This window comes from Aspergillus vadensis, assembly GCF_003184925.1.
Source record: "Aspergillus vadensis CBS 113365 unplaced genomic scaffold BO88scaffold_5, whole genome shotgun sequence".
Lineage (NCBI taxonomy): Eukaryota > Fungi > Ascomycota > Eurotiomycetes > Eurotiales > Aspergillaceae > Aspergillus > Aspergillus vadensis.
This window is the reverse complement of record NW_020292043.1, coordinates 1,235,142-1,246,461: the sequence shown is the minus strand read 5'-3', so window position 1 is coordinate 1,246,461 and position 11,320 is coordinate 1,235,142. Positions and strand designations below refer to the sequence as shown.

The following is an 11,320-nucleotide window of genomic DNA, read 5'->3' as shown; positions in this document are numbered from 1 at the left end:
GCACTCATAGCTTGTCGTTTGCTTTCAAGGAATACCCTGCTTTAATATGGGTATATCAAAGGCAGTGCCGTCTGCAACAGGAATCTTCCAACGATACGCCGGGGCACGCAGATCTAGTTGACAAGACTGTCTGTTGAGACATACCTCTCCATTGGCTGATCGGATAGACGCGATATATCGTTTTCTGTCTAGCAGTCAGCGCGTCGACACCCTCTATGATGATTTTAATGCCTTGGATCATTCTCCTTGAAACGGAATGGTATGGATCATGTATCACTCCGGCTGTTGCCTTTCACGTTCCCACGGTGCAGGGAGGCTGTGCCTTTACAGCTCCAAGGAATATTCCGAATCGATGCCTTTTGGTAGCATTGAAAGAAAGCTCCAGGTGTACATAAATACCATGCGAACACCACTCTTCGTGTGAGAGAACACATCCACTTCAAGATCTGCGAAGCTCTTCGATAGCTATCGTTCTTTTAACTGCCATTGCAAGTGCTTCTCATCAACGTAAGTGCCACATCTCTCCATGAGGTCATGTCAGAACTAACCATATCATACATAGCGCGGCTTCTCTTTCCCCATATCAACATGTGTGAGCGATTCGTCAACACAGTTAATTATGTCAATTGCATTGCACAGCCGAAGCATAAAATTACCACTTATGATCCTCTGTCTCCCTGTGGCAGGCCGAACTGCGGAGGATATAAGGATGTGCACATGGGATTCAAAACCAGGGGAATTTTAACCATGAGATTCGGAATCTGTCTGAAGTGTTGATAATAAATTCATGGAGTTTCGTCAACTCTGAGACTTTGCCTTGTGGTAGCGACCAAGGTAAACGAAAACTTCTGATCAAGCGACAGCATTGCTGTACGAAGTGGAATTATTGAGCTTTGAAATAAAAATCGTATTTGTGAATTGCAATCTATCTATTGTCTTAATGTTCAGTACCAGCATCCTTTGACACCTGAATTTGAGAAATGCCAAAGATTATCTCTTCAGCAGACTCGTACAACTGCCTCTAACACTTATCTCTAATATGAGAGCATGCATGGCTGTCAGTAGGAAATTGGCCATTTTTGTAACGTTCTTCGATCTCCTCATCATATTCCCAGTCATTCAATTCCGGAAACGGTCCATGTCCCGTCATGATATGGTAGAATAGAGACCCCAGAGCAAATATGTCCGTCTTGGCATTTGCAATGTCACCGTGAACGCGAGGCATGTACGCTCTAGAATTTTCTCGAGACTCCCCATCTAACAGTTTTTCGCCATTCTCCGACTTCAACACGCCCTGAAAGTCTACAAGTAATACGTCAAGGTTATCGTCCAGTAGTAGATTTCGGACATTGATGTCACAGTGGACAACTCTTTTTCGGTGTATTAATTGGACGGCTCCCGCAGCTTGTTCACAGCAGCGGAGCCTTTGGTCGAAGTAAATATCGCGGCCCCATGTGAAGCAATCGCAAACGTTGCCGTTTTTTGCATACTGTGGGACTAGGCCATGCTCATTGAGACCTTTCGAGGCTATGATCCGTGGATGGCTTCCGACGAGCTTGAGAAGCTCTGCCTCTACCTCGATACCTACACGATCGCCAGGTATGTATGGGTATTTGAGAACGGTTGATCCATCCGGCAGGCCGATAATTTCAGACACGCCAGGAGGATATACGGACGAACAATTCTCACCTCGACGTTGGGAGGGTGAGGGGTAACTTCATATACAGCAGCCTGGATGGCCTGTGGAAGTTAGAGGGGGTTCTAAGAAGTGATAACAGCTATTATGACCAACATCTTTGGGACGGAAAGAGGAGGATGAATCCATTTCTTCGACATCAACTTTGCCAGGTTTCCAGCTAGGCAAAATTTTGTAGACAGATCTAAACACAGTATCTAGCGGATACCAAAGTAATCGCAGTGTGGTCGGCATCGAGTGAAAAGTGTCTACTTAAATTTGAGCAATGTTGAAAGACTTGACGTTCACCCTGGTTGTTTAGCCAGCTAGTAGTCAAGTCAGTCTATTCAGAAATGTTCGATGATGTGCGACTTTCTTATGTCCGCTGCGCTTGAAGGAAGACGAGAAAAATGGAGACAAGTTGGCCCTTTCTCCTTGACTGTTTACATAGCAAGGTTACACCTTTTAAAAAGTTATTCTTTGGACAGCTACGGCTTATTGCGTCGGTCCAAAGGCGAGAATGGTAAACTCCACTACGTAATAAAGATCATCGATACATTCACGGAGATTGCTCTCAGTAGGGTACATTAATGGTACGGAACCTGACGAGATGATGTCAATCGTGAATTAATCTTCGTTGCGTAAGACAAAGCCACAGAGTACTCTTTATTCATCCCAATAAGCCAGGGACTTTCCCAGTTCGGTGTCAAACAATCACCTTAGCCGTCCCGGACAGAGCTTCGGCATAGTTCTGAAACTGAAGAACTTTTGGCGTGAACTACAATTTAAGAAGCCTTGCTCTGCGGAAGAACCTTGATGAGAAGAGATTGCCGTTGACTTGTGTCCCTTAATCCTCGTCCCGTCTACGGGACCTTCATCAAGGCGGGAGGTATATCTTCGTGCAACACCCTATAACAGGAACCTTCCAGAAGAGGACGTAGACAATGGATGTTATTCCCGAAACCCGTCCAAAGATACTGGTGATACTCGTTGCAGCTATTCATTCTTGAGGGTTTTAGTTGAGCAATGGAATAATTGGAGTCGAATAGTACGTGAACTCTATTTAAATACCACATGCTAGGTCAGGTTCTCTTGTCAGCATCGCTTTGAAGCGACTTCGATCACTTATCTAACTTACAGTTCTCCTTATACGAAGACTTCATGAACCAGCCCAAGATGCAAGCCCAGCTTTCTCACTTACCTTCTGAGATTATCCACTATATTATCGAGGACCTAGATATCAAGGTTCTTTGTTGTCTTCGCTTGACGAACAGGAGGCTTGATGGATTTGCTCGTGGTTATCTACTTAAAATTGCAAAGGAAATTGCTTTTCCAAAACAGGAATACTACGATATGGCAAACGTCAAACTCATACCAGACAATACTGTAAGCCATGAATACGATGGGTTCGTAGATATACCTCACCGCTTACACGAAGGTCACGACAGGCACCTGGAGGTTTTTGCGGATTTAGTCAACAGGGGCGCTTATCATTCAGTTAAGCTGTTTCTGGATGCAGGTGTATTTGCTAATGCGCTTGACCTATGCGGTCGCACGATGCTGCACCTTTGTGTTCGCAATGGCGATGTGGAGTTCGCAAACCTGCTGCTAGATAGAGGCGCGGATCCCAATTACACCATGCGTTATGGGTTCACTCCAATGCACTTTCTTCGTTTTGCTCCCCCCAAGTCTCAGGAAGCACTTGCATGGTTACTTCTTGACAAAGGGTATCAAGTTCCAGATAATGTCGGGTGGCTTTTTCGGAGCATTTGCCAGGCGAGTTGTGCTCTGAAGCTTATCCGGTACATAATTGAGGAGGATTTGATAGACATCAACAAATCCATGGACCTTAAGGGAAAGCGTTGCACGGCTCTTCATATTGCTGCAGAGTTTGCAAACAGTACTAACATTCTAGAATATCTTTTGAGTGTCAAACCAAGTCTTTTGAACATGTACGCGACCAGTTCGCAACGCACGGCCTACGGTTACGAATGCGTTGAGTCACGTCCCAGTAATGCAGTTTACCTTCTCAACAGAGGCATTAATTTTCTGCCTGAAGATGTCGAGCCTACAGTTGCTGCTATACTTAGGCTTGAGAGTGCTGTGAGCCTAAACCGTCTGGATGTTATCCGAGCGTTGTTAGCCCGCGGTGAACTCTGGGGTTGGGGTGATGAAACCTGGGAGCATGACGTGGTCCTCCAACTCGAACCGCTTGAGGCTGCTATCGAAAACAAATATTTGACAGCCATGGAGCTCTTGCTCGAGAATCGTCAGTTTCCATATGACCAAGTTCTCATTGACAAGTGTGAAAAGCTGGCCTCCGCATGGGGATGCCTAGAAGGATCGCGTTTACTTCAAGCGAAGCAGATATTACAAAAGTTGAAGCAAGCTATGGGTGCTTAGTAGCGTCACAATGAGGCTTTCGTTTCCGACGTTCCCATTGGGACAACCTGAAATTATAAAGTCTTTTATATTTTCTCACTTTGCCCATTTCTTCCAAGACCTTTTATGAATGCTTTGGTAGGGACCATCTATTCTTACCTTTGGTTCTAGAGAATCTGTGCGTCGAATCATTTCCAAATATATGCTCAGAGTGTTTCCGCAAGACGTCGGCTTTTAAATAACTTCCCGATGCTCTGCATGGTAGCTCTCTTTTACAGTAAGGCTCTTTACCTTATAAAAGCTACACCCCACCCCCAAGCCGGAAAGTGTAATGATCTTAACCGAATAGAAGCACCTCCTCTCCCTTACAACAATCAGAATCGCAAGTCCATATTTGCCCCCGCTTTCAGTACTTTAATCAGAGCCCCAATGAGAGGTTGTGTATAATATTTTATCCGTCTATCCGACAATATGGCAATCTTAGACCTTCGGCATGTCTACACAATCCAGTAACGGTCCAATATGGTTGCTTTTACTGCCTGACAGGCGAGACGGTGTTAGGTATACATGAACATCGTTGTGCTATCAAGACCATGCTTCTCAGTCATTGACGAGGGTAATAAGCATTAGGCATTCTCCATAAATTCATGTGTAGGAAATTTGTCGGCTTCGTCTGTTTGACCATGCATCCAAGACATCGATGCCAATACATTTGCAAATAGTATTTCGGGATCTCCTACATTTGCATAATGGATAAATATGGACCAGATACCTTATCCGTGCCAATGAAAGTTGGGGTTGCGAGTGCCGTGTGTAGAGCATCAAGAAGCGACCACCAACTGAGACCCATCGAATGAATCCATGAGAGCGTACGGGGCTTTTCGGTATTATGAACGCTGAATTAAGATATTACACGCAAACATAGTTTCAACGAACTCCTAGTGCCGAGCCACTAACCTGCTTGGCCATGCACTCCATCGGGATTCTGACATTAGGCCGATATAGGCCTCCCAATATACTTTTCGGCCAGGGTTTGTGCCTTACTACCTGGGCGTAGACTCTCAGAGTATTCAATGACCTAGGTTTTTCGGTCAGTGACTGGAGATGCGGAGAATCTATTCCCGTTGTCCCCTCAATCTGGGGTACCCCGTGGGGTAGAAACGACGTAGCGCTGTACCCCTCTTTCGAGGTGATGAAGATACTATTTAAACGCCCCTATAAAGGCCAGTTGACTTCAAACTGCTAATGTTTGAAGAATCTCCTGTATTCCCTTTGAATTTCTTCCCCATATAGCGTTAACTCTTCGAGTTGTCGAACGCTACAAAATGGCTCGGAACCATGCAAACGCTGCCCCGGAGAAGCCAGTCGAGGATAAGGTTGAAAGTGAACTGCGTCAGCTAGAAACTGCAGATGATACGCAATTCTACAATTTTGACCCCGAAATCGAGAGGAAGGTCGTTCGAAAACTTGACTGCGTTATTCTGCCTCTGATGGTGCTCGTATATTTCTTCCAATGTCAGCATATCCTGATACTCATTTTCCTTCGAGTCTAATCTCCATCTAGACCTCGATAAGCAGACAATCAACCAGGCCGCAGTATTTGGTCTACGAAGTGACCTCAAGCTCACAGGTCAAGAGTTCTCATGGGCTGTCTCGTTATTCTACCTCGGCCAGCTTTGTTCAGAATACCCAGCTGCGATCATGCTCTCCAGATTTCCGATCACAATCTATGTCGGAGTAACTATAGTAATATGGGGTGGGGTAAATATGTGTCTGGCTGCTGTTCACAACTTCGCGGGACTGGCGGCGGTGCGATTTTTCTTAGGGTTCTCCGAAGGCAAGACTCACTCACATACCCTTCCGCTCCCAAGTCTGACTATCCCACTAGGAACCGTCTCGCCAGCTTTCATTATTATCACGAGTATTTGGTACAAGCGCAAGGAACATCCGATTCGCGTTGCTACATGGGTATCAATGAACGGTATAGCCAATATTATAGGTGCTCTCATGATGTATGGTATCGGAAAGGGAAACATGTCACTTGCCCCGTGGCGATCCCTCTTCCTGATATGCGGAGGTCTAACCTCCGCGACTGGTCTCTTATTCATCTTCTTGATGCCCCGAGATACGACAACGGCTTGGTTCCTGAACCCACAGGAACGAGAAGTGGCAACTCAGCGCATGGCGATCGATCGCGCTACCCGAGACCATGCAGTTTTCAGCAAAGCTCAACTCAAGGAAGCACTCTCGTCGCCGATGACTTGGATCTATTGCCTGATGGGAATATGCATCACCCTCACGACACCCATAATGAAGGTATGCTAGCCCTCCTTATCTGGAGTACTTTGGTCAGGTATTAACCCACTCTCTTCCCACTCCAAAGTACAGCTCCACCGTCATACACGGCTTCGGCTACTCAACATACAAAACAATGCTCGTTGGAACACCCGCTGGGGCATTCAACTTCATCACCGTCTGGATCGGCGCCATCATTCCTCGCATTCTACCCGGAACAAGAGTTTACACCGCCATCGGTCTCTCTATCGTACCTCTCCTAGGATCAATATTGCTCATGACGCTTCCATATTCCGGCGGCGCGGACTGGGGAATAGTGGTAGCGACCTGGCTCGGAGGATGCAGCTCTTCGTTGATAAGTAGCGCGGCCAGCATTATCGCCAGTAATGTGAAGGGTAACACGAAGAAAAGTATCGTATCAACTGCTTTCTTCGTTGCATACTGCGTTGGATGCATTGTTAGTCCGCAGGCGTGGACAGAGGACGATGCTCCTAGGTACACGAAGGGTTGTATTCTGAGTATTGCGGCCATGGCTTGCTTGATACTTACTTTCTTCGTTTATGTGTTCATGGTGAAGACGTTGAACAGGAGGCGCGATCGCAAAGCGAGCGAGGGGTACTTTGAGTATATCGTTGATAGGGGCGATGGAAGTGGTCGTATAGGGGTTTCTGTAGATTCGGATCATACTGATGTTGAGGACAAGGCGTTTAGGTACACTATTTGATGCTTTGCTGGTTCAGTGGAGCATGATTGATCTAGATTGCTTGTCAATATGCTATAGCTATTTGAAGCTGGTGTAGAGTCTCCAAACATTGGCCGAGATTCGAATTTTCCTTATTCTTAATGAATATATTAAAAGGTAGCTAACGAAATTTGTTAGACAGGCAGGGATATCTCAGTAAGTTGTAATGTAGAGCTACAGCAAAAGTAAGCAAAGACAGAGGCGTCAGGAAATCGACTCGTCTACAGTATGTACAGTATGTATGCCATCATTCTCTCAATCGCAAGCTCAAGTATCCCATAAACCAGAAAGCAGATGATGATGATCAACACGTACTCCGTTTTGAGACATTTGAAATCCAACGTCGCTGCATCGACTCCGCTTAGAGATTCGAATCTGCCACAATAATGATGGGGTTAATTTGGAGACGCAGGGGGTCTTTTGGCTGCTCTTTGTCTCACTAATTACCGCTCAATAGCCAACTTTAGAGACTATCTTTACTCCACAGTATCAGTGATAGCCGATCTATTTCTCGAACAGGAAACTGCTGTAACACCAACTGTCTTCGGCTGGCTTCGAATTCGCCGGTGGTCCTTGTACGCCGCTCGGGAACGCATCGTGTCACCGACGACATATCTTGACTTTTCTCAGCCGATATCCCCCGGCTTGGTGAGATCAATACCGTGTGGATCAGTCGTGTCAAAGGGTTTTTTCTCATTATTTAAAAAGTTCAAGTAGCAATAAGTACTAGCGGTCCTAGGCAATGCTCACATTCCGGCGACAATGGCTCGCAGGTGTCATAATATTAATAGTGTTATGTACCAGCCTGAACAAATCTTCGATATAGTCGTTTGAGCTTAAGGTATAGAATCTGTGATCACTCAATAACGGAGTAGTGAGTGATGATGTGGGAGAAATTAGACAATTCAGTTCGATTGATCGACGGCATGTGGGGACCAGACAAAATGATGCTTTATATATTACGCTAGTAGCAGTAGCAGTGGTAGTACTAGCCCTGTGTTGTTGATAGAAACAACTTTATAACAGAATTGTTAATATTTCTTCCGCATAGATGAATTATTACTTGAAACGAATAGATGTCTATGATTAATTCTGGGATAAAATGCGAGTCAGGTGCCAAATGGGAAAAGAGACTAAACTAAATGGGGTTCGGAATAACGGATAAACTCACGTGCGATAAATCCGACCGCTCGGGGCTCCAACAGTCCATGACGCAGAAACATCAGGAAAAATAAACCCGAGAAGCAACACGGCCTTGCGACGGATTTTCCTGAGTATATTGGGGCCTCTAACACCCTAATTTGCTGGCCGGCTACAAATGGCAGACGCCATATCCCCAGCGCAGCCTTCAGGCTGGCGGATCCCCAAGGCGTGCCAAGAGTGCAGGAAGAGGAAGATCAAATGCAATGGTGCCAATCCGTGCAAAACCTGCGAACTGCGCCATACTCCATGTATCTATCGCGAAGTTATTCGACAGCGCAAGAAGAAGCACCAATATACAGATGCTCCCGCGAACGATGAGTACATCTCGAATGGGGCTACGCGGGCCGACTACGGCGCACGGCAGCAGTCTCCTGGGGTGATGCAGCCAGCCCGACGGAGAAATCCCTCCGTCAGCTTGACTTTCAACAACAGCGTTTCCGCCACGCATATGGCATCGCCATCGTGCAAAGTCCAATTATACTATGGCTCAACTTCTCACTTTGCACTCATGCACGAAATCTACCGGGGCCTGGTTTCCGGCAACCAGTCTGCGGAGACGGAGGAGCCACAGGGCGAAGTTGAAGAAGCAGGAGCTGGCTTGGACATGTTTAGCTTCCGTCGGATTTTCTTCGGAACCCAGGCTGAGTCGCATGATTCGAACAAGGCCCTAAATGGACCCGATGCAAATGTGCTGTTTCTGCCCTACGACTTGGCCAAAATCTTTCTGGAACGCTTTTTGGCAACTTTGTATCACCTCGTGCCGTTTTGGTCTAAGGAAGTCTTCTATCAACAACTGGATCATTTGTATCGTCCAACACCAGATTCGCGCTCAGATAAATGGGCGCGATCACTACTTTTGCTGGGGCTAGCCACCGGCTCGCTAGGAACACAGCACCATAGCTGGGGAGATATCCTATACGAGCGTGTAAAGGCGTCTATCTCTTCTCTTGACGACGTGGTGAACCTTCAAACTGTACAACTGTCACTGTTCATGATAAGTAAACGCCTATTCAGAAGTCAACCAACACAATACTGACCTTCTGACCAGCACGCTCATTTCCAGAATGAGCAAGGAAGGCCTAACTCCGCATTTCTTCTAATGGGTGCAGCTGCCCGAAAGGCCATATCTGCTGGTCTGCACAAAGAAGCTCCTGCCGACAGTGACGATGCTTCTGATAGTGTTGAGGAACGACGATGCACATTCTGGTCATTGTACTTCTACGAAGTGTCGGTCACCCCTGAGCTAATCAAGTTGCGGTATACTGATACTTTGAACAGCTGGACTTGTTTCCATCTTGGACGACCGAGATCCCTATCCGCAAAAGATATCGGAATTGCACTACCAAAGGACCCCTTCTTGCAGGTGCTAGTCCATCTATCGAAAATTTTCTCCCGATCAGCCGATGAGATGTATGGCAGACGGCATGAATCATTACTGCAGATGTGGAAGATTGCTAAATCAATCACCGATGACATGCGTTGTTACGACTCGAAAATGCAACATGCACTAGGGTTTGGGCTTGATAAGCCGGTTCAGCCGGGGACCATGGGCGTACGGCAGACTATTCTAATAACTCGTATGTTCCGAAATAATCTGAGCTCTGGGATCTAAGCTGACGGTTCAGTCTATTATCATACCATTTTACTGACCTTTCGGCCATTCTTGATTTTTCGAGGTCGGTGGCAGCACCAAATGAGGATGTCCTCCCAACAGCCGGGGAACAGCACGGCCAAGGGACCAACCGAAATCCCCACATGGCTGAATGAAGCCTGTAATCAAGCTCTCAGTGCCGCTTGCAGGACTATCCATCATTTATGTGAAGCTTCCATATACAATGAACTGGTTCGGGTGAGTCTTGACGCAGTCCATCTGCTGAATAGAAACAAGTGCTGATGACGCTTCAGGAACTCCGCTACCACGGGTATTTTCTGGGCAGCTCTAGCTTCGCCTTAATTTATGATCTAATGCATGGAGAAAATTTGGCATCCACCCACCTTCCTTGGATACACGCCGCCTTGCAGGGTCTTTCATCGATGCGATATGGCGAACCAATTTCCAGCTCCATGTCTGCTATACAAACCGTCCTGAGAAAACTTAACCCATCGTATGAATGGTCGCCAGGTACAATGGTAAAAGGAAATTCCTACGCCATTGACCAAGCTGCTAGTGCTGTGCGACGGTACCCCAGTAGCGTCGCGCATCAGCCCCAGGGTCCAATTCCCGACACTCTCCAGTCAGACCTAATTGCGGGAGGAGGTCTTTCGATGCTATCTGATTTTCAAGGGAACTCCTTGCAGGATGGTCTACGCATGCCAAGTGGTAGCTTGGGCAGTGGAGAGGACCTGCTTGACTTTACCCAGTCCGACATGGGCTGGGACTTTGACTTCTCAACAATGGACCTTGAAGCTTTCTTTTCTATCAATCCGACTCTAGACCCTCCGTTGTTCTAGTGACTGAGTTTCACTGGCCATGGTCTTGCACGAAACTCGCCCAACGGAAGTAGTGGGCTCTGATATGGGGGCAGTTGGGCGACATTACATCCATACGATCAGATGGCGTCGGACTGGGTCTGACTGATCAATGTCTGCAAGTTAATACAGCCAGCTATGCGTGGGCGGGTGGGTCTAGAACTTGGACTTGGGCCATTGATCTTCACGAGGACAGAGTAAGCACGCGGGCCTATTGCTCTACACGAGCCAAGATCTGACTGGCTGGTGGCATGTGCCCCTTGCAGGGCGCGATCCCGAATACGAGCTTAAAAACAGTGATACCCCATGTATGCGCCGTCAGATTAACGAGCGGAATTCGACGCCTTTAGCTACATTCATACGTACAACAGTGAGACTTTCCTGAGACAAAATCATTAGCACTTGCTCAGCCTAGTAGTCTCAGGGTCGTTCGGCAGTGGGGAGGGGATCTAGACCGTGAGACGACTTTGGATGAATGTGACAACGACCGCCACGTGACTGGATGAATCATGCCCCAAGTCGATGAGTAATGACCACCGATCCTTTCCCTTTGT

The 11,320-nt window shown here is 46.9% G+C and overlaps 4 protein-coding genes across 4 annotated transcripts; 3 read left to right on the top strand and 1 right to left on the bottom strand.

Moving 5' to 3' along the window:
* Positions 1–1,021: 1,021 nt before the first annotated feature.
* BO88DRAFT_412937 (kinase-like protein) lies at positions 1,022–1,930 on the bottom strand (the record flags this gene model as incomplete). Its single annotated transcript, XM_025708103.1, has 2 exons — positions 1,022–1,689; positions 1,726–1,930. 2 exons carry the CDS (start codon positions 1,928–1,930, stop codon positions 1,022–1,024), a joined length of 873 nt encoding a protein of 290 aa, XP_025565561.1.
* A 921-nt stretch (positions 1,931–2,851) lies between these two features.
* Positions 2,852–4,078, top strand: BO88DRAFT_423583 (ankyrin; the record flags this gene model as incomplete). The annotated part of the gene is made up of 1 exon (XM_025708657.1): positions 2,852–4,078. One exon carries the CDS (start codon positions 2,852–2,854, stop codon positions 4,076–4,078), a length of 1,227 nt encoding a protein of 408 aa, XP_025565560.1.
* A 1,304-nt stretch (positions 4,079–5,382) lies between these two features.
* Positions 5,383–7,076, top strand: BO88DRAFT_478568 (MFS general substrate transporter; the record flags this gene model as incomplete). Its single annotated transcript, XM_025712004.1, has 3 exons — positions 5,383–5,572; positions 5,622–6,373; positions 6,411–7,076. The coding sequence occupies 3 exons, from the start codon at positions 5,383–5,385 to the stop codon at positions 7,074–7,076; spliced, it is 1,608 nt and encodes a 535-aa protein (XP_025565559.1).
* Positions 7,077–8,319: 1,243 nt separating this feature from the next.
* Positions 8,320–11,149, top strand: BO88DRAFT_240440 (Zn(II)2Cys6 transcription factor). Its single transcript, XM_025702134.1, has 5 exons — positions 8,320–9,291; positions 9,349–9,524; positions 9,576–9,874; positions 9,923–10,146; positions 10,203–11,149. The coding sequence occupies exons 1-5, from the start codon at positions 8,413–8,415 to the stop codon at positions 10,746–10,748; spliced, it is 2,124 nt and encodes a 707-aa protein (XP_025565558.1). The 5' UTR covers positions 8,320–8,412; the 3' UTR covers positions 10,749–11,149.
* The last annotated feature ends 171 nt before the right edge of the window (positions 11,150–11,320 follow it).

Bases quoted from the DNA above. Each gene is read 5' to 3' on its own strand.
- BO88DRAFT_240440 (XM_025702134.1), top strand. From the start codon at position 8,413: ATGGCAGACGCCATATCCCCAGCGCAGCCTTCAGGCTGGCGGATCCCC. The intron at 9,525-9,575 runs GTCGGTCACCCC...TACTTTGAACAG, and splicing joins TCATTGTACTTCTACGAAGT to CTGGACTTGTTTCCATCTTG. The intron at 9,875-9,922 runs GTATGTTCCGAA...CTGACGGTTCAG, and splicing joins GCAGACTATTCTAATAACTC to TCTATTATCATACCATTTTA.